The 22,466-nt window shown below is 38.0% G+C and overlaps 1 protein-coding gene across 1 annotated transcript in view; it reads left to right on the top strand.

The window, feature by feature from the left end:
• Window positions 1-963: 963 nt before the first annotated feature.
• The window catches only part of LOC133988081 (neural cell adhesion molecule L1-like protein), a 34,163-nt gene continuing 12,660 nt past the window's right edge, over window positions 964-22,466 (top strand). The window contains exons 1-21 of the mRNA XM_062427621.1: window positions 964-1,107; window positions 1,682-1,790; window positions 1,911-2,098; window positions 2,186-2,308; window positions 5,999-6,169; window positions 6,747-6,858; window positions 6,972-7,153; window positions 7,260-7,394; window positions 8,291-8,431; window positions 9,895-10,006; window positions 10,491-10,660; window positions 11,399-11,564; window positions 12,031-12,155; window positions 12,268-12,372; window positions 13,992-14,189; window positions 14,571-14,641; window positions 14,747-14,969; window positions 15,917-16,032; window positions 17,592-17,796; window positions 18,408-18,530; window positions 20,275-20,457. Coding sequence (XP_062283605.1) covers window positions 1,026-1,107; window positions 1,682-1,790; window positions 1,911-2,098; window positions 2,186-2,308; window positions 5,999-6,169; window positions 6,747-6,858; window positions 6,972-7,153; window positions 7,260-7,394; window positions 8,291-8,431; window positions 9,895-10,006; window positions 10,491-10,660; window positions 11,399-11,564; window positions 12,031-12,155; window positions 12,268-12,372; window positions 13,992-14,189; window positions 14,571-14,641; window positions 14,747-14,969; window positions 15,917-16,032; window positions 17,592-17,796; window positions 18,408-18,530; window positions 20,275-20,457 — 3,040 coding nt within the window. The 5' untranslated portion in view covers window positions 964-1,025. The remainder of the gene's footprint in view (window positions 1,108-1,681; window positions 1,791-1,910; window positions 2,099-2,185; window positions 2,309-5,998; window positions 6,170-6,746; window positions 6,859-6,971; window positions 7,154-7,259; window positions 7,395-8,290; window positions 8,432-9,894; window positions 10,007-10,490; window positions 10,661-11,398; window positions 11,565-12,030; window positions 12,156-12,267; window positions 12,373-13,991; window positions 14,190-14,570; window positions 14,642-14,746; window positions 14,970-15,916; window positions 16,033-17,591; window positions 17,797-18,407; window positions 18,531-20,274; window positions 20,458-22,466) is intronic.

Genomic DNA, 22,466 nt, shown 5'->3' with positions numbered 1-22,466 from the left:
GACTGCAGGAGCTCCCCGCCGTCATTCTCCTGATAGCCGGATTAGCTGGAGGGTGAACCCATTTGGCATTGCCAATACTGCCGCCGCAGTTTCAGCACTGTGAGAACTAAGCCGTGAAATACTGATGGGCTTAAACCAATTTATAGTCTGCCATCTTGGATCTAGCGATCATAGCAGACAGCAGCTTAGCCTTTGTGCCAGTTGGGTTTACTGTACGCATGCCATGCGATGCCACCAGCCAGGCATTACAGTTCAAAGGGTAATCCTCGAACAAGTGCTCTGCTGTGTTGTTACAACATCACAACAATGAAGGACATCCAGTGTTAAATGGCTGGTGTCAACAGGAAATTTTGCATTATGAAGCACATGTTCTTTAAAGAAGACCTTATTACAAAACTCTGAAATATCACACATATTACACAGAAAATAAAGTATATTTACAGTGTAAATGGCTGAAATTACAGATTTTATATATTTATATAAGAAGTTATTTAGCCCATCATTGATACTCACTTCTACTCTTCTGCCTTTGTACTAGGCCTCAAGTAAATTCAATAAATGCCCTTTAGGTAATCCAAATTTACTTGAAAAACAAAATGAACATTATTCTTACCCTGAGGCTCAGCATATTTGAGAGTACCTTTTTTTCTAAAACAGAACAGATGTTATCTTGTATCTATTTTAATTGGGATTATATTTGTATCATAGTATATGATATAGTATATAAGGTTTGATGGATTTTTAAATTGTCAGAACTTATTTATGTATTTGTCTTCTAGTTTTCGTATATTTCAGCAGACAGTCAGCCACATTGTATAGAGAGCCTTTTTTAACATTGCAACCTTAAGTGTGACAATTTGCAGCATATTTAGAGCAAAGTAACTCTTTCCCTGGGATGTTCAGGGACTATGTTACGACTACATTTTTAATCTCATTCTCCAGGTCCTCTGTGCCTTACGAACTCCAAGTGACGCCTGCTGATCTGCATCAACACGTTCTCCTGATCTCTTAACCAGCAGAGGGTGATGAGGTTGGCCGGGAGCCTGCAGCTTGTTCTGCTTTTGGCCTTGACCTCCAGGGCTGCAGGCCGAGATATCCCTCTGGAAGGTAGGAGTGTAACTAGAGGTTGTACTTAGTGCACACTTAATTCTCCAGTTAATATAAAGAGTGGATTTACAAGGTATGTCTCACATGCAAGGAAAGATCTACTAACTGTAAGAACAACCTTATTTATAATTTTAATTAGTTACTCAACATGCAATGTTTAATTTCCCCTCTCTCTGTTGAGTAAAATAACATTTGTCAAAAAAATGTGCTCACTTTTTGTATGTCCAACCTATTTTAGTATAAATGCCAGCAGTTTTTAAAAAACAACTTGAAGTAAATACTTCACAAGTGTTGTTTGTACCAGAGGTTTCTTTGTTTAGGGCTGAGAATGCTTGTTGTGGAGTGCTATTTTAGTTCAGTGTCTATCTAAGGGACCTCATTTGTTGAGATTATGCAACGTTGTTGGCACACAACTTTGCCATGTTGATGTCTTCTCAGTCTGGGCTTCACACAGGGCAGTTGGAAAGAAAAGAAAAGGAAACAACAGAGAAACAACACATGAGAGTTGTATTCATGCACTCATGCAGTTAATATTTCTGTGCTAACTCTGTGTGTTTGTGTTTTCATATTGTAGTGGAGCAGGTTCCAACCATAATAACTCACACATCAGGTCCCATTATCAGCCTTCCTTTCGACAACACTGTTAAAATCAAGTGTGAAGCCAGAGGCAACCCACCACCAGAGTAAGTGAGATCAATATGATCTGTATCCTACTGTGCTAAAAGATCATAGCTTTGATCACTTGAACAAAACATGCTGTATATCTATGATTCGATGACCCACTGTATATTTTCCTTCAACAGATACAGATGGACAAAAGATGGCAAACATTTTGTCCCTCCCCATCTCACAAAAATCAAAACCGACCACAGATACGGCACTTTTGTGCTTCACAACAAGCAGCTGGTCCAGTTCCAGGGCAAATACCGGTGCTATGCTTCTAACAAGCTAGGAACTGCCATGACAGAGGAGATTGAAATGATAGTTCCGAGTAAGTAACCTTGCGGACCAATGCTTTTCAGAATCACATTAAAAAGTTTTCTTCATAAAGTTTTCATTTTGTTTGTGTTTTGGTTAGATATCCCTAAGTTTCCAAAGGAGACTATTGATCCTATTTTTGTTAAGCTGGGAGAGCCAGTTGTCCTGAAGTGTAACCCTCCAGAAGGTGTGGCCCCACGTCAGATCTACTGGATGTCTTTTGGTAAGCATAGAAGGAAATGGTTAAGCATAGAGACAGAGCCTCATACTCGTGAAACCAAACCCACCAGAGGGGAAAACAGTAATCGTATGTAACCAAGAGCTGAAACGCTAACAAATGCCTGCAGCTAGCTGAAAACATTGGATATTGGCAAGTCAAATGATTATTTTAGCACCCTTTATTTAGTTAGTTTATACCATATTCTGAAACCTGTTGCATATGCTTAGATGCAATACATGAATGCGAGAGCCGACATCACGTCACGAGATAGCACAACTGTATAGCAAACTCACTACATAACAGGCTGGCATGACACTTTTTACAGCTGGTAGGTGAGTTAACTTTGTAAACATAGTTGAGGAAATTACACACTCTTTTTACAGTTAGCACTTTAGCTATATTCAGGTTAGCAAGTTAAATGTCTATAACAAACACATACCTTTCAATTGAATAGCTGTTCTGTTTTGGCTTTTAACCTGTGTGTTGTCTGTGGCTAGCAGCAAATCCGTGTAATTTTTACTGATAGACTGTTAGACTGTCTGTAGGCTACAGCTCAGGTCAGGTCTGTCTCTTTCACTACATCAGTGAGACTCAGTCCTGTGACGTTATCTACTTTTCTCTTCTTAAACGCTACATTTTTTAGTCCAACAGCTCATAAAAACTTAGTTCTGGGCTTATTACCCTGTTGGTTGTGCACCCCACCACACAGCAGCATTTAGGCATTTTTCTGTTGTTTGCTAGCACACGGAAGTGACAAAGAGGCACCTTCACTAAATACAATGTTAGTGAAGAGCCATGAATTGTTTTCCCCTAGCGGGTGGGCGGGGCTTAATTGCACTGTGGGATTTGTATCCTATTTTATCTGTATTCAAGAATGTGGTCTTTCAATTTGAGAGCATGACATACCAATTTCATGTTCAGATTTTGTAACTCTTTCCCTCAAAAACCCTGCCTTTGCGTTCAAATAGCCCCTGCCTGCATTAAGATTTGCTCTGCTTCTACTCAAACTGTATGCTTGAACCCAGATGTATTGTTGCCTACACAGATTTCCTGCTCCTGCTTCAGCACTTCTTTTTGGACTCACACTGCTTCTGTGCACTCATGAAATGTCTGCTCTCAGATATCTGCTGTGCTCTCACATAATTTGAAATTTGCAAAACCCCTGTCAAAATTCCCCAGCCAATAGAAGGCCAGGTGTGGTGTTCAGTAATGGTAAAAGAACCAACAGCAAAAGTAACTAGCTATCACATTAAGGTAGTTGAAAACAAAAGTAACTTCAATGATTTACTACATTTCTTAAACAGTGGAGAGGTCATATATTGTGTAGTTATATAGAAGTGTCTTCCCTCTCTTCAAAGTCTTTACTGTTGCTTACTGAAAGTTACTTGTTTTCTACAGTCTTAATGGATAAAAAAAGTAACGTGGCACATCCATTTTGTTGTTAGTTCCCTAGCAGCAGTGTTCATAGAACGTACAACATTTGAAAGCCAAGCATACAATCATGGATGTATTCTTGTTCTAAAAATATGACTTAATCAGTTCAATTTGAATGCAGTAGCAACCATTAAAATAAAAAATTATTTGAGTTCCTTGACTTTTGTGATCCACTAGATTCTTGCTTCGGAATTATGATGAGATGTTGTTTTCTCCTCTAGCACACCAATATGTGTGCTGTATGGCTACTATTATTTGTAGCTATTATAGTAAAAAGTATGGGCAGTTGTATACATTAACTGTCCTTTTAACCAAAAGTCGTACAAGAAAACAAAGGAAAGTTCATATAGTAAAGACCTTGAGGCTGAACTGGGTGAACCCGGATAAAGAGTAATTGTCTGTATGGAACGTTTTAAGAAGTAAAGTGAAAACGCCCACAAGGAGGCAGGGATCATTTCAATGGTTAACATTACACCTGGTCTTTTATTGGTTGAGAAATATTGACAGGGTTGTTGCACAAAAAATCAAAGAGCAGACGTTCCAGACGATCCAAGAGGAGAAGCATTGCAAGTGCAAGGAGAAAGGCTGAAGCTGGCGCAGGAAATCTGTACAAGTAAAAATACATCTGAGTTTAAATACACCGTTTGAGTAGAAGCATAGGAAATCTAAGTGCAAGCAGGGGCTATTTGAGGGAAATAATGATAAAATCTGAATGTGAAATCAATAAATAATGCTCTCAAAGTGAAAGACCACATAAAGATAGGAAAAAAGCCCTATGGTAAAGCTTTTCATTTATATTGTTAGTGCATGGGTGGCACACTTGCCCACAACTGCAGAGTGCAGGTGTAGGCAAATGTTTAGCCAAGGCTTCAGGATGGCGTAAATTAACTGAGCTGTACAACATATTATGACCACATCTAAAGGCAAAAGTGTATGAATGGTCACGTTGGAAAGCAGGACAAAAAGCCTGTCATCATGGAGAGGGGCCAGATGTGATGAATCATACAACGGGGATAATGGTACACACCTTTGACAAAATCTCCCTTCAGAGTCATGCATGGTTACGCTTAATTTGGGGAGTTCAAAACTTTTCTATGTACACACCTGGCCAATCATAAAGTAGGTGTCACTGTCTTGGAAAAATTACAAAAATTGCCAAAAGCAACCCCACTGCTTCCTATGTTGAGATAGGGTGTTTCTGATGCAACTGGTGATTAAAGAAGCACTTAATTTGAAGCATAGGGAGGCCTTCATTATTCATGAGTCACGTTCTTGTCATTGGGATAGTGCCAATAGTTTGAAGGTTTGTTTGCATGACCCTCCTTAAATTTTTCACAGATGAAAAGAAAGAGCTTGCAACACTTTGTATTTTGGCAAAGGCACATGGCTGTCTACACCCTCCAATAGTCTTCAATGAAGGGTGCAGAATAATAGTAAAGGAAAAGTACACACTTGAGTCCCACAAGTTTACCTCACATAAGGGCGTTTTTTCCCACCACTGCTGAACAATGTGATTTACTGTGTAAAAGGCCAACTCTGTTCTGTCTGAAGTGCTTTGCCAAGAGGAGCTGAGTTTTCTGTCCTACCCCATGAAGCTACTCAAACTGCATCAACAAACCTGACTGATGTCAGTAAGACAGAAAAAGAAGGAAGTCTGGAATAATGAAAACACTTGTGTACAATGCTGCTTTTCAATTTTGTTTCAATTTTTTATTTTTTATTTTTTGGTCATTGCAGTTTTAGAGATCACATATTCATACTTTCACAGATTGCTCTTTGTATGCAGCCTATGTGCACAAGTAAAATACTGTTCTTTTTACATTAGTGACCCATCTTTCCCTCAGGTGTAATGGGACATAAATCAGAAACAAACATGTCTTTTTATGAGTTTGCCTTAAACACTGACAAAACAGCAAATCACTTAAAGTTATGTCTTAAATGAAGCTCTTAAATACTGTGAATGGATTGCCGAAGGAGTGACACAGAACGCCAGTGACCTAAGACTTAAGAGGTGGCTCTGTGTAAACCAAATATGCTGTCACAGTGAGTTCACAGGCTCCATACAAGGAATCTCTTAAGGGCATTTCCATTAAAGTCTAGCATGAGGCTACATTGTGTTGCTGTTTGAGAATGTTTTGTTGTTGTGTTTTAGAATGAGTGAAAATCCAGTTTGTCTCTTTTTACCAGCCACAATATAATATATATCGACAATGTTGACATTGATAGCATATCAGTGATAAAGAATATGCTCTTTTTCAGGTCTCCAGCACATTGAGCAGGATGAGAGGGTTTCCATGGGCATTGATGGCAACCTGTACTTCTCTAATGCCTTACAGAAAGACAGTCGTTCGGACTACTACTGCAATGCTGCCTTCCCCAAGATACGCACCATCGTCCAGAAGAACCCCATGTCTGTCTTTGTCAAGAGCTGTAGGTTTATAATCACAGTCTGTTGGATTATCACCCAAAATACAACTGTTGAACAACAGTTGCCCACTTTTATGCAACCGAACCCTGAGAAGCTAATGTGATACATATATTATACAATATCAATACAAACAAATACAAATCAGTAAAACCCATTTTCGCTCTAGTCTAAAGTGTAAAAACACATTTAAATGTTTACCAGGTTTTTTTTTCCGGTGCATTTTTTTTTACTGGTATTCTCCTACCACATACCAAAGAGCAAGACTTGTCTTGTCATGTTCATGGTAGAAACTGAATGAGCAATACATGTACAGTGAAAACTAACCACCATTACCACAACCAGCATTATTCTCACAGTATGTTGTTTTCATTTCAGTGCAATATGATCAATCAGCTGATAGCGTCAATGCCAGTGAGTCATATTAACACATCAAAGCCAACAATTCCAAACAAGTTTTGTGACTCCTTATTGAACAGATAACACAATCAGTCTTCAAATTGCAAATAGCTGCTGTTTACATGACCATTTATTAAAATTTTGCATTTGGGTGATGAAGACCACTTTCTATGTTCAATGCAGCTGAAGCCCCCCCAATGAGAATACCCAGCCTGCTGCTGCCCTCTGGTGTTCAGACAGAGATAGTGCTGCTCAAGGGACAGGCGCTGCAGCTTGAGTGTTTACCAGGGGGATTGTATGTATCAATGTGGTACCATCAGAACTGCAAACATATTATTACTGAATCAAATATGTAATCACATTTGTCTGCCATTATAGCTCATAGTATGTCATTGTTTCATTTTATAGTCCCACTCCTAAGGTGGAATGGAAGAAAATGGGAGACAAGCTGTCTACACGGACAACATTTGACAACTTTGGAAAGCTGTTAACTATATCTGCTGTAGAAGAGAGCGATGAAGGGAAATATATGTGTACAGCTAAAAACCCAGCTGGAGAGGATGTCCACTACTTTGATGTAATAGTGGAAGGTAGGTCGACATCAGGAGCTAATTATATGTGCGTTTGTTTTCTTCAAAGAGTGTGATGGCAGTTGTTTTGACTCAAACCAACACACCTCTTCTTAACATCTCCCAGAGCCGCCTAAGTGGCTGACAGGGCCTCCTCAGAGCCAGCTGAGTACGATTGGGCCTGATGTTCACATCAAGTGCTCGGTCAGTGGAAAACCACTCCCAGACATTACGTGGAGGAGGAATGGAGAAATTTTAAAAGGTAAGTGACAGTAATTCTAGCGCTGGTTTTACACATGTTTTGCGCATTGAGAAGCTATGCCAACCTTCAACCACAGAACCCCAAGTTCAAGTTGACAAGTTGACCGCTTTTATCCCAAATGTAATCTTTCCACAAAACATTCAGAATGATTAATTTAGGACCCATGGCAAAATGAACTTAATAAATAGTACCATCTATTAAAACTCCATAGACAGAATTGGGTGCTTTTGACACTCAAAATCAGTCAAATAGTCAAATACAAATACATTGGTATTTTTAAGAAGTACAAATTAAAACAGGGATAGAAACAATAATGTGAAGTCAGGAACACATTGATTAACACAGTCATGAAAAATTGGAGTGATAGAATAAAACACCTGTGAGATATGACAAAAAGTATACCCCTGGGGTCTACGGGTACCCCAGTCGGTCAGATTGAGGTTAAGAGTAAAAGTCATCTTTCTTTACCGATTTTAAGTACCTGTAAGATGTGAGAAAATTGAGTTTTACAAAATTATTTGTAGAAATGTCCTGGTAAGAATGATTATTTTGTATATTTAAATGGGAAAATTGATCATCATCATCGTCATCATCATCATCATCATCATCTTTGATAGTAAAGTTTGTTGTTCAACTAACATTTCCTGTGTCAGTCTCTATGTATCTTTGTCACAACTCTTTCATAACCAAATTCAAGTGATGATTGCCAAAAATGGTTGTATAAGTACTGTCCGATATATTTTTCAGATTATTTTAACGTTAATATGAACCTAAAAATGTATGTGTGTGTTTATATATATGTATGTATGTCTGTGTGTGTGTGTGTGTATGTACATACGTATATTTGTGAAATACATTTCATGTTGTGTGTTTTTATGTCTGTGTGTTGCTGTCAGATGATCCAAACCACAACAGGCGAGTGCTTGATGACACTGTGGTGCTCCACAACGTCGTGCCAGGCGACAGTGCCGTCTACCAGTGTGAAGCCTCCAATAGGCATGGCTCTATTCTGGCAAACGTCAACATCATGGTCATGAGTGAGTATTATGGTCACAGGTCAAGGATGTAATTATTACATCATAAACATAAAGGCTACTTAATTATGTGTAACTGGGTCTGTGAAATGTTGTGTAATTTGTGTGGACTTGGTCATGCATTTCCTTCAGATTTTGAACGTGTGATTATAACATCCCATTCTATCTGATCCTTGGGCCCATTATCAAACAGTAACAGGTCCCAAAATTTATATGGGTAGCAAAGATTTTCAGTCTTTAATCACCAAATTTTGTGATTGCATTTGTCACTGTGATATATTTTTACTTTTAACTATATCTTCATCTTCTCATTGCCTGAAATAAACTGAAAAAATCTTATCTTTATTGTATCATTCTTGAGGAATAGTACAGTATATACAGCACTGCACCTGAATCCCTTTCAGTTTCAGTGTATATCCAGCACTAGCATTTAAACCATATTCAAGGTTGTTTACATCATGACATTTAGTTCAATATTACTTGTTAGCATTTCTTAGTGTATGCTTTATATATATGTGAGTCACTGTGTGGAGGAGGAGATATTGACTTAAATGGGGGTTTAAAGAGGGCCTATATGTAGAGTATATCACCTCTGTTACACTTGCTTCTGTACTTCAGTGCAATCTTTCATTCAGTGCTTTATTTCATCAGTATTTCTGGAAAGATTAGAGGTTTGTTAATATCTTCTACAACAATTGATATTAGAAGTTGAAACCTAAGGTTTAAATTGCTAACATATCAATAGACCACAGCTCCCATTAAAATATCTGTTGGTATTGTAGCATTCCTACTTTTGTCATTATAGCTGTCTTTCTCCCATATCCATACTATCCGTCAACACTCTCTTCTAATATATATATATATATTTTTTTTCTTACTTTTAAGCTATAATCTCTACTGTCTAAAACAGTTCAGCACCATTCAGTCTTCTGTCCTGCTGTTATTACAGCCCTGTATGGCTCCAACTAAATGACTTGTTTAACTGATTAATTATTTGGTGTATAAAATGTCAGATAATAGTGGAAAATACCCATCACAATTTCCCAGATTATTCAAATTGCTCGGTCCAATGCCCAAATGTATTCTGTGTACTATCATAAGTTACAAAGAAAACCAGCAAATACTCACATTTTAGAAGATGGAACCACAGATATTCTTTACATTATTGCATACAAATGACTTAAATGTTTAATGGATTATCATAAAAACATTGTATCCGATCAATTTTCTGTTGATGTTTGGACAAGCTGAGGCTTTTCAACATGCCTATTAAATGCCATGGTTTGTCAGTTTAACCTGTGTTTTAAAAAACAAAGCAAAGCAACCCTATATGTTATCTGAACTATGACATTAGAAAGTTTTTGCTCCAGACTTTCATAATTCACATTATTTCAAATGTTAAAGTGATCCTATGTATTGTAAAAAATATTTGTGCAACTCAAATTTCTCCTTCCGCTTGATCTTAGATATCCCTCCAATGATACTGACAAAGGACTACCAAGAGTACACTGTGGTACTAGGAGAGGACATCGTCATGAACTGCAGTGTTTTCAGTTGTCCAGCATCCACCAGCTCTTGGTAAGTGATTACCATAAAAATCAGGAATTTATCCTCACATATCTTGACATTTAAGGTTATTATAGTTTTATTCATATATTTACACTACAGTATATCAGCCAGGTCTGTGCAGCTTGCAGATATCTGAGCTGTAGTCTAAAGAATGAAATATGGCATGTACTGTAACACTGCAGTGAGTCATACTATTAATCCAACACTGCTTCAGGTGTCTGCATGACAGTCTGATGTTGACACTTATGTCTGTTTAATGAGATAATCCTCTTCCGTTCCTTGAAATTGGGCTAATTAAATCCTATTAAGTAGCACTGCAGCTCTGCTACACTCTACAAAAGGGAAATAGGATCTTAGACAGTCCATGACAAAACAGTCTTAACTTTAAAAAGACCCTCAGAATATAAGGACAGTTGATCTGATTCTGTTGGATGATCCTTTCCATCTTTTGTTGTATTCAGTCTTAAAGAGGTCTGAAAACTTTCTCTCCTAGGGCCAGAGAAGATGAGACTCCAGAAACACTCAAGGGGGAACGTTTTTTATCTCTCCAGAACGGATCATTGCAAATCACCAGTGCAGAAAAAAACGACAGTGGGAAATACGTGTGTGTTGCCTCTAACAAGGAGGGCAGGTCAGCTGTCACTGCTGTGCTAGATGTAAAAGGTATTTCATCAACACAGTTAGTGCTCTCCTTAAACATGGGTTAACCTATCCATTACACAAGATTCATTAAAGGACCAGTTCCTCCGAATGACAAATAAACCTATTATCTGCCAAAATGAAAAGGTTTTTAGCAACATGTGTGGGCTCTAAAGATGGCCAATGTCAAACTGGCACTTAGTTGGTTGGTCCATCACTTTAGTCCAAACCAAAATATTTTTCAATGGATTATTATGAAATTTTGTACTGACATTCATGTTCCCATATGATGGATTGTAATGCCTTTGGTGATGCTCTAACTCTGCATCTGGCACCATCATCTGATCAAAATTGTATTAATCTTTGGTCAAATACCCGCAATACTTTATGTTTAGTGCTAATTAGCAAATATTTGCATGCTAACATGTTAAAGTAATATTATTTGATTTTACATTCTACCCATGTTACTTTTATCATTGTGGTGCATGATTTTGTAATTCAGGTGAACTGTCCCTTTAAAATTATAGTCAATAAAACTTGGATTAGAGTTTTTCTAACTTTTGTTTCGTAATTTTAAATTCATCCCTCACTGATGTTATAAGAGGGTGCAGCAAACAATGATATATGCAATATATTGAGAAATCCTGTATATATTTCACTGGCATTTCATGAATGGAAATTACTGTGGAAATGTATTGAGCAATATCAAGACATTTCCATTTTATTACTCATTTCACTCATTGCCTTTTCTTTTATCTTAAGACCCTACAAAAATAATAGAGCCACCTCAGGATATGCAGATCACCAGTGGGACCACAGCTAAATTGAGGTGCCAGGCAGAGTACGATAAAAGCCTGCAGGGCGTCTTTGAGGTGTTATGGAGGAAGGATGGGGAGAAGATCCCTCTTTCCTCTGATAAAAATTCCAGGTAAGTGGCTGTGTTTTGATAATGTTTCCATTAGTTTTCAGATGTGTCTGTGTCTAATGCATAGGAAGAAAAAAAGGCAAGACAAAACCAAAACAAGGAGGCCCCAAAATATTTGTTCCTTATCCTAATCAGTACCAATAGATAGGGTGTAAAACAGAGGTTTTATTATTGTTTAACTGGTTATTAGATCATTTGTTTGCAAGATATCTGTACAAGTGTTACAGTGTTAGTGACAAACTACTGCACATACCTGAATAAAAAAGTCTCGCACACATAAACCATGACTGTATTTATCAGCATGTACATTTTGATGCAGTTCCAGATTGAGATGTAAATTTAAAAAATATAATGGATAAAGTGTAGAAGATTGTGTGGCCTTTGTTGGTTGATTGATTGATTGATTGATTGATTGATTGATTGATGTTATAGCCCTGCTTTATCCCAATTAATATGCTTCTATGTTCAGGTACTCGGTGGATGATGGCATGCTGAATATCATGAATGTAAACCTGAGTGATCAGGGAATATACACATGCATTGCCAGAACCAATCTGGATGAGGACAATGCCTCTGCACTGCTCACAGTACTGGGTAAGATAGTTTAAAGTTTTTTTTTATAGTTTTTAAATTCTCAAGATGTTTTGATGATTAAATTCACAGTTATTACTTAGCATCTATTGCTGCTGTATATTTTTGGTTTCAGATGTTCCTGATGCTCCACAAAACATACAGATATCTGATCTAAAGACTGAGAGGAATGTTTCACTGTCTTGGGTACCTGGGAGTGATCACAACAGCTCTGTAACAGGTAAAATTTTATGTGGAATCAAACCTAAATTATGTTTACTGTTTAACTTTTATGACTCATTTGGCAAGTGGTGGTGCAAAATACGGCAACAGAAAAACTGCTAATACTCAGAGATCATTAACAATTGCTTAAATTACTGTTATGACCGTCAGTTGTTAAAGTGATTCAGATTATTATTCAGATCTAATTACTTTGTTATTATGGTGCAGTTACAAAAGGGTAATACAGTGTAGTTGCACAGGAACAAAACAAGTATACTGAATATTTTGAGGCACTTTTCAATTAATTATGTCAACTCTGGCCATAATTCAATTACTATAAAAAATTACTATAAAATGTTGTCATGTTTACTCTTCTGTGTCAATAAGTGTTAGCAGATTCTGCTGCTTTGATCATTGTTGCATGGTTACTAACGTTATTTAACAGGTAACTGATGCAAATAGCGGTAAAGTGCTTAGGATCCTGGCAAGGGGCCTTGTCTCTCTTCTAATTTAATTTCAGAACTCAGTGATAATAAGAATTCATATCAATTTCTAAATGTATCCATTTTTAGGTTTGTAATGTTTCTTAGGTCTGATATATGTTATCAATGACTAGAAATGAAATATCCCCTTGTAAGACTGCAAAGTAAAGTCAGTTTATTTGTTAAATTTAACACCTTAAAGCCACTGCAGCTCTTTCTGAATGATTTGTTTGGATCACAGAGTTCTACTTAACACCAGGTGGATGTGTGGAGAACTCAATATTCATTTGAATAAATTAATCTGCCATGGAATAGCCAAAAGCTGTAGCTGTGTCTCAAATCACTCCCTTGTTAACTTGTTTATTACTCCCGACATGATAAACAGTCTGTCAGGTTCTCTATAGCAAGTAGTTCATTGATATTTGGAGACTTACACATGGGTGTAGTGTTGTAATCTACATGTCCATCATCTCAGAAGCAAAAGTGAAGCACTTAATAGTGTGATTTTAACAAATGTAGTTTTATTGTTTGTTATTGCAATGTTCCACTTTTTGACAGTGTGCTTACATTATACAAGCAATTTTACATTCTCACAAAATGGCAAAAAGTGAGAAAGTATAGTGCACTATTGCAAGATAGATGTAATATTCTGAAAAGTGAATGTATCACCTGTATTTCAAAACTTCCATAAAGGAATAGCTCTAGCGCTTTGGGCAATTGACTGACACCTCTCTTATAACTGTGCATTAAGTATCAAGACCGAGAACTTGTTAACCTAGCTTAGTGTAAAGACTGGAATCAGGGGGAGGGGGGGAACAGCTAGTCTGGCTCTCTCCACCTGCACCTCCAAAGCTCAGAAATGTGTGCAATTACTAGCTTATTTTTCCCATTTTCATTCTAAATTAGTTTAATTTCCTCCTGCTTCCAGCTTTGTACTTAACACACAGACATGAGAGTGGTGATATGAGAGTGCTATTCCTTTATTGGTGTAAAGAAAGCATTAAACCTGTATTAAAGATAATCCATCAATATTTTACAATGGACTAAAACTAGACAAAAATAAAAGGAGTCTAATGCATGCTTTCAGCGTTTGTAATCATAATTTTATAGGGGGATAATTAAATGTGCATGTCTCCTATCTCCTCCATGAGCACAGAGTTTATAGTGGAGTATGAGGAGAGCCAATGGGAGCCAGGAAGGTGGAAGGAGCTACAGAAAGTCCCTGGTAACCAGGCAACAGCCGAGCTGGCCCTACATGGATACCTTAACTACCAGTTCAGAGTGTATGCTGTTAATGCTGTTGGACCTGGACCCCCTAGTGAGCCCAGTGAGAGATACAAAGCACCCCCTGCTGGTGAGACTCGCCCCGTTTAATTAACATTTTCTGCTGTTATCTGTCTATTGTGAAACTACACAAATTTATTTTGAAATGTGCAGATAGGGGCTGTATGGAGAGGCCAGCATTTGGCCACAGTACTTTGTAGAAGAAGGGGGTGTTGATATTTTTGGGAAGCTCTTAAAGTATTAGCTCCAGCACATGTTGCTGCTTCTCCTAGGCTCTCATTTGAATATATGTACATCTACTACAATTACAAGTGTTTGATTGAGCTTAACAATATGGATGGATTTGCATTTTCTTAGTGAAAGATTACAAAACAGTAAGATGAAATCCACTTTATGCAATTTTTAAAGTTTGAATAATATGATTATACAACTTCACAAATCTCTTTAAAAGCCCCTGATAGGAACCCAGAAAACATCAAAATTCAAGGTCATCTTCCTTATCAAATGGACATTAGCTGGGAGGTAAGAGAATGAGCATCTCTTTGTAGAACACTGTACTATATAAATTATTATTACATGAAAGCATCGTACATGAAAGATTATCATCAGTACATTGTCCTATTGCAGCCGCTACTGCCTATCGAACACAACGGCCCAGGTCTTGAGTACAAGGTGAGCTACAGGAAATTGGGGTTGGAAGAGGTCTGGAAGGAGCATCTGGTCAAAAGACACTCCTTTGTCGTGAGGAACACATCCACATTCGTCCCATATGAGGTCAAAATTCAGAGCAGGAACAGCCACGGCTGGGGACCAGAACCTAAAATTGTTACAGGTTACTCTGGAGAAGATGGTGAGTTAAAGATGTAACATTACTTCCTCTACTTCATGTATTCACGTCATTAAGGTGTTTGATTCACAATTTCGGGATATAAAATGTTTATATCTGTCTTGCTTTTGTTCTGCTGTTTCATTAAAACATGCCCTGAACCAGAACTAGAACACATAGCTGTTGTTTTGCTCATGACTTACTCTGAACTTTTTTTGTTACTGTATGCCACCCTGTCTTCAGTTGTCTTTTGGCATTGTCTGCGGGAAAATGTGTCAGGTTAAGTTCTTTCATTTTTTCCCTGTAGACCATGGTTTTAACCCCATGCAAGTGTGCAGTAGTAATTTCCTCCCCTCTGAAACCCCCCCTCTCCAACACACCTTTGCTAAATTCAGCAGGTGGCCGATAACCTTTGTAGAGCAGAGGGATGTCAAATTTCCACTTCTGTTTCAAAGGCTGTTGGAGATTTGAAAAATCCTGACACGCTTTGCGCTGTAGGCCTACTGAGACACGATGGCTGCTTCTGTCTCTTGTGTCTGCTGCTGTGCTCCTATCATTTCCTACCAGTACAGTTACTTGTAGAGCAGAGCATATATTTAGAATAATTTCATGTTGTGCATTTGTTGTTATTTGTTTGCTTTTGTTTTTTTCACTGCTGATACAAAGAGGCAACTTTGAATGGATGGGCTGGTTTATCAGGTGGTCAGCTGAAAGTATATTTTCTGCTTTTTGTGCTAATATTAGCATCAGTGTTTTCGTTTACCACCTTAACTAGAAATAGATAGCTTCTGCACAGCCTCAGACCATTAAATTAACAACTTTTTTTGTTGTTGTTTTACTGTGTCTGCTAGCATTTATTTTCCAAATGTCTTTCTTCATACATGTTTTATGGTAGTGCTAAAGAGTCTCTGCAAAGGTAGCCTGCTGATTGTTTGTCTGTATTCCTGACCTTCCCTCCATGTGTTTCTCAGTTCCTTCTGCAGCACCCCAGGATATAGCGGTGGAGGTGATCAACACCACTGTTCTGAGAGTAAGCTGGACCCCAGTTCCAACTGCCACACTGAGAGGTCATCTAAGGGGATACGATGTAAGTTTTTTATTGTTGAAACACTGTCCGAGAACTCTTTGGGGGTAGAAATTATTTTTATATTATATTTTAAAAAACAGTAATGGCTTCATATAAATGAAATTTGATTGCAGAAGTAATGTACTAACATGCATAGCGTGTGATAACCCAATACTGAATTGGTAATTATGCAGTAATTATTGGCACAATGGTTGGCATCAATCACTTGTTAATACTGGTCTAAAAAGATAAAGAGCTGCAGTTGGTACAACTTTGTTAAAAGTAGATTTACTAGTAGGTTTTCATTTACTAAATTATCAATAATAACTGGAGGAAAATGCTATTAACTGTAGAGAGTGAATGATAGTTATTACTATAATCAAAATCAGTGCTCAGATAAGAGTTTAGAGAAAGTAATAACCATAATCTTCACTCATAGATTAGGCAGAAATTCAATGCCTTATTTTCAGCTCTGTGGTCTTGTCTGCATAATCTCGCTGTGATTTCTGACAAATCAATGAGTTTTGACACTCACATTAAGATGCTGACCTGATCATGTTTCTTTCATCTAAGAAACAAAGCCAAACTTAGGTCTGTTGTGTCAAGAAATGAAATGGAGATGTTAATACATGCTTCTATCTCATCGTGTGTTACGAATCGGCTCAGAGTCCACAACAAAAATTGGAATCAAACATGAATAAAGTGTCTAAAGACAACGAGCTGAGGCCTAAACTACCCAGGTGCAGGAAGTTTCATGTCCTCTCTGATCCCGCCCACTAGCTCCTTGGCCAAGAAGCCCAAGCAAAAGGGAGAGAGGGTTTTTTCTAAGTGTACCTCGGACACATTTTAAGACTCGGGGAGATTGTGCTTTCTACTCGGCAGCCCCACAGCTTTGGAATAGTCTCTCAATAAGCTTGAGGGCCTTGGATACTGTGGACTCTTATAAAAGACAGCTAAAAATCCATCTGTTCAGACAGGCATTTGGATAGCATTTGGTATTTTATGTTTTATTTTGACTCTTAAGAGTGTTACCCTTGTGTATTTTATCTGGAGTCTTTGTGTATTTATTTAATTTGATTTTATTGTATTTGATTTTATTTCTTTGACTGTGAAACATTTTGCTTAAATCCTTTATTTGCTATAATTAGTACACTTTTGTCATGCATTTGTCTTCAGTGTGTGATAACCAAAGATAGCATCTCAGGAAAGAGACGCCTTTCTCCTCCAATATTTTGCTTTTTTCAACCCATAAGTGCAGAAACAATATTAATGGGTATACTGTCAGATACTGAAAGTGTGCAGTTAATCCAGAAATGCAAAAAATCAACACAATGATTAACAGAGTAACAATGAAAATTCCGTGAAGTACTGTAGCTACTTATCACATACTATCACTTGAGCTGAAACAAGGTACATCTGAAATTCACATTTTGTAGGTGATGTCAGGTATCAGATCAGGTGAAACTTGTAATTAATTACTGCTCCTCAACATATTTTATCTCACTGTTCTGTCTTTCTCCCTCCTCTCTACGGTCTATTCAGACTTGTTTCTAATCATTTTCCTTTCTCCCCTCTCACAGGTTCACTGGTTGAGAAACCGAAGTCTGTTAAATCCTAACAAGATTTTGGATGAGCGCCACTCCCTGTCCTTCCCTGGGAAGAGGAGTCATGCCATTGTGCCTGGCCTCAAGCCATTTTCTGAGTACAGACTCACTGTCAACGTTTTCAACAAGAAGGGCAATGGGCCCAACAGTGACCCGGTCACCTTTAATACACCGGAGGGAGGTAAGGTGTTGGGGATGACACAAACATACAACACACAACATCTACAGTAGATGTTGCTCATGCACGTATATACTTGGAAGTATAAGTAAAAGCACAAAAAAATGTAGAAAATAAACTCAAGCTTGCAGGCAGGAATTTAAATTGAGTCCGACAAAGAGACAAGGAATTTGAACAAAAGCCCATATGCCATATGTCACAATGTTTACCCTTATAGAGCCAGTGAGAAACAGGAGGTCATTAAAGTTAGTAAGCAGTGTGATAGTATGACTGAGTGTTTCACCCTTGTGAGATGATAAAGCTGCTTAAAACAGGTAAACTGACAAATTATTGCAACAGTGTGTTTTACATCTGTTTTAAAGTAAGACGGCTTTAAAACAGTTTAATGCACAGCGAAAAAATTAAAAAAAACACGAGCATGAAAAGATATGTGACTGGAGACAAATAAATCATCATTTAGTTAAGACTGTCTTGATTCAAGGATCCTAACAAATAATTCAACTTTAAAACAAACTGGCATTCATTTTTAATGTTTAATCATCTTCAAATAATCAAAAAGCTGCTCGTAAAATATCTATGCAGTAGGTGCATTAACATTACTCTCATTTTCACAGTTCCTGAGCAAGTGCCCATCTTGACTACTTCAAATGCCCAGAAAGACTCTATTTTGCTGGTATGGGGCCCGCCGCTGGAGTCAAACGGCATCCTCACTGGTTATCTCCTGCAGTACCACCTCAGTATGTACACACACAATGTTGTATGACTAATTACTCACTGTCTTAACACAGTGCAGACCCTGCGGGATTTCTTTCATTAGTACATTTAGCTGTAGCTCATTGCTCTGTCTGCAGTCTGTCTGTGAGGTGTTACAGGCAGGAGTGTAGCTGCAGTGCCAGCGGAGAATAGGCGAGAAAAGGGGGGAGGATGTGCAGTGGAGGTTGCTCAGGCATACTAAAATTTAGCTTTGAACATACAGGGGTTTGATGCACGTTTGATAAACCTGACAACAATCCGGATGCACTCTCACCTACCCCCCTTTCTTTTCTTGTATTGTCATATCAGACACTAGGTGGCAGTGTTTAATTCTGAACGCTACACAATGGTCAGCAACAGCCCAATTGTGCAAACTGCTTTAGATTATGGTTTCCTCTATGTTTCTTATCGCATATCCTCCTGGGCTGCAGGGTCTTTTCCAAAATGATCATTCAAACCAATGTTGTTTGTGCCTTTTCCACAATTTCTTTGGTATTTATCACTCACAAGCCTTTCTTCTGGCAAAAAACCCCACCTCTATGTTAGGGTGAACAAGTGAGTGAGGGGCTTTCTTTTTTTCTTTTTTTTTAAAGCCTACACTCTTGTTGGTTGACATTTCTGAAGTCTTTTGTGTGAATTGTGAAGGCAGAGAGAGCCCTTTGCCGCCTCCATCAGCACCCACAGAGTCTGGCCAGCTCTTCAATACACTCTGTCCCCCTCTCCTTTCTGCTTTTTCCCATATCAGATGTCAGACTTTACACAGATATTCCCACACAATGCAGCCTGTGGGTGTTGGAGGCTTTATGTTTGAATTGATTCACCATGTAACTGAAGTGTATTTAAAATTTAGCTTTCTGTTAATTCCATGACTAAAATATTACATGGTGTACTACATGCACAGCCTCCAAATCTAGTTGAGTAATGAAAGTGCTGTGTATAATTAGTCAATGAATAATCTGAAGGTGTTCAGAAGCACATTAAATATCCAGCGTTTTGTGCTACAAACAAACATCAATTTTCCATAGCGGCACAACAGGCTGGGCATGCATTCAGCAGCTCTCACCTGCATTTCAACATTGGCACAGTAATGACATCAACGAGGGCGGTTGCAGGAGAAATGTGTTGCTTTCTACAGTCTGCACACATACTGTACTTTGATCTATAATGCATGTTTGGTGATACGTTATGCTGCTTGTGATTGCTAGTCTTCTGATTTCCTTCTACCGCTTCCACTTTATGTTTAATTTTTTTTCTTTTTCCCCTTTGTCTTCCTTCTTCATTTTCCAGCTGCACCTGTGATTTTTTTTATCTTCTTTTTTATACTCCTGTTTTTTCAGATTTCCCTCCATCATTTCTTTTCCATTTCTCCCCCATTGATTTTTCTTTTTCCTTCTCTCCTCCCCCTCCTCTTTTTATACATTGCCACTTGTTTACACTCTTTACCCCTTCTTCTCTTGAGCTCTCAATCCTCTCCTTTCATCTTCCCTCGCCTTTCTTCATAATGTATTCCTCCTCAGCTCACCTGTCACGACATGTATCTGCTGCATTCACTTTCCACATGATCTAGCATGACATCTCTTCATCTTCCTCCTCCCTCTACTATTGACCCTCATTATAATTGTGTCATTAACATACAACATCCAACATTGATGACTTTTCGGCGTTTATCTGTTCTAGGCCCACTCAAGCCACATAAACTGACATGACATCTTTCTCCTTCCTGTATAGTTAATGAGACCTCACTGGAGGTGATTGATTCCCATGAGATGAACATCACTGGGGCTGACACCACCCAGTGCCAGCTTCAGGGTTTAGAGGAGGTCAGCCTCTACCGCTTCCACCTCAGTGCCTGCACTCAAGTAGGCTGTGGACCTCCGCAGACCCAGGAGAGCAGCACCATCAGTCAACCACGTGAGTAGATGAAATCAGCATACCTCGGGATAGTAGTGTGGTTAAACAGAATCACCATTTGACTTGGTGTTGTTATGGTGCATAGCGGTTAAAATATATACAGTGAAAAATATACATCAACTATACACAAAATTGACTAGGAATAAACAGTGCAGTATGCATAATTTATAATAATAAGTAATAAGTGCCCCTCCAGTGTTGTAAAAGCTTAACATACTACATACATGATCAATGTATTCATTGATAGTTACAGGAAGTACTGATCAGCCAGTGAAAATAGTTGCATGAGCTTTGTTAAATTTGAGAAAATAACCCGCTGATGATGTTATCAGGGTTTTCTAGGCTTGGGAAATTTGTTATGTTAATACAGTGTTCCAAATGTGGGTAATTGGATTTAAACATTTTGAAAGAAATGCATGTTAAGCATAGATGGATGAAAATACACTTTTGGTTATTCGGATTCTTCTTTTTTACCTTTTTGCTGGAGTTCTCAGTTTATGTAACAATGCACTCTGAATTGTCTCTAGTAAAAAAAAAAATTGTTTTCTTGAAATAAAATAAGATAAGATACCAAGTAGTGGAAGGAACACATTGCAACTTAAAATATTGGTTCATGAGGTACATTATATTTTAAGCAGCTGCTTAGAAATCCTCAGTGAGATTGCATCCCTAATATATTTGAGAATGCAATTCGACAGTTTGCATATAAAAATGAGCATCTCCAGTGTTCATATGACAGTGATTGTGAGCATCTAACAAACCTGCAGCAGGGAATGCAAGTGAACATGAAGGCACATAAAGCAACAGGGAGTCTGCAGTTTAGGCCGGTCGAGCACTTTAGTGCTTTATAATAAAAAGTTAAATGACTTCATTTGAAAAGTTTCTAAAGGATACAGGGAGACAGTTTAGTTCATATAAAACTGGAATTTTAAGGCTTCCTCTTTATAGTTTTAAAGTCTAGCAGCAGAATTGTGAGTACTTTTTATCTACTAAATACACATTTAAAGAAGACAAGTGAAATCTCTTAAGATGAAAGCATGAAGTAGCTTTGTGGCATCTCTCATGCTGAGGAATGTTTGTACCCTGGCTATACTTCTCACATAGTTTGAGATATTGACCTACATGTAAACCTGATTTTGGTAATTCCACTGATATGCGATCTATGATCTAAAGTGTAGTTTTGATTCAAAGACATGGGCTTATAATTTATAAAGACAGCATATGGAGGATTACACTTACAAACCTAAGTGAGGCTGAAATAATCACAAGTATGTATAGTATACAGTAAATGTCAGAGGTCAGGACAGGTATTAAGAGCTGATCAACTATAGACAACAATGCACTAGAAAATCCATAGTTTTCTCTGAATATCCTAGAGAAATGGGCTTGTCTTGCAGTGCATACAGTCTTATGATAATTAGTTATGGGCTCTTCATAAATTAAACATGGACCTCCAGTTCTGCTTTTCTCCATTTCCATTTTTTCTCCCTAAATGATCTCTTTAGCACTGAAATAGATTTGATAAACAGTAATAATGTAGTGTCACACAACCTTTAAATGACCTTGGGTGTCCATCAGATAGTTATTCAAGTTGTCAACTTTCTCAGCCACTGAGCCAGCCTCACTGAGTACTTTAATGAGCTAATCATTTCAGAGAACAAAACCTCTGCTGTAGCTTCTGTTATGCTATTCTAGACTGTAAATGATAAATGGACTGAATGTATAAAACACCTTTTTAGTCTTCCAATCACTCAAAGAGCTTTTACACTAGAACCACATTCAACCATTCACACACATTCATATGCTGATGGCAGGCTGCCATGCAAGGTGCCAAACTGCTCATCAGGAGGAGTCTAATCATTCATACACACTCTCGCACACTCACAGCACAGCCATCAATAGCAATTTGGGGTTCAGTATCTTGACCAAGGACATTTCGACACATGGACTGGAGGATCGGGGATCAAACTGCTGATTAGTGCACGACCCCTCTACCTCCTACCACAGCG

The sequence above is a fragment of the Scomber scombrus genome, chromosome 10 (assembly GCF_963691925.1).
Source record: "Scomber scombrus chromosome 10, fScoSco1.1, whole genome shotgun sequence".
Lineage (NCBI taxonomy): Eukaryota > Metazoa > Chordata > Actinopteri > Scombriformes > Scombridae > Scomber > Scomber scombrus.
Note: the sequence above shows the minus strand (reverse complement) of the source record. Positions and strands in the feature narration are given on the sequence as shown.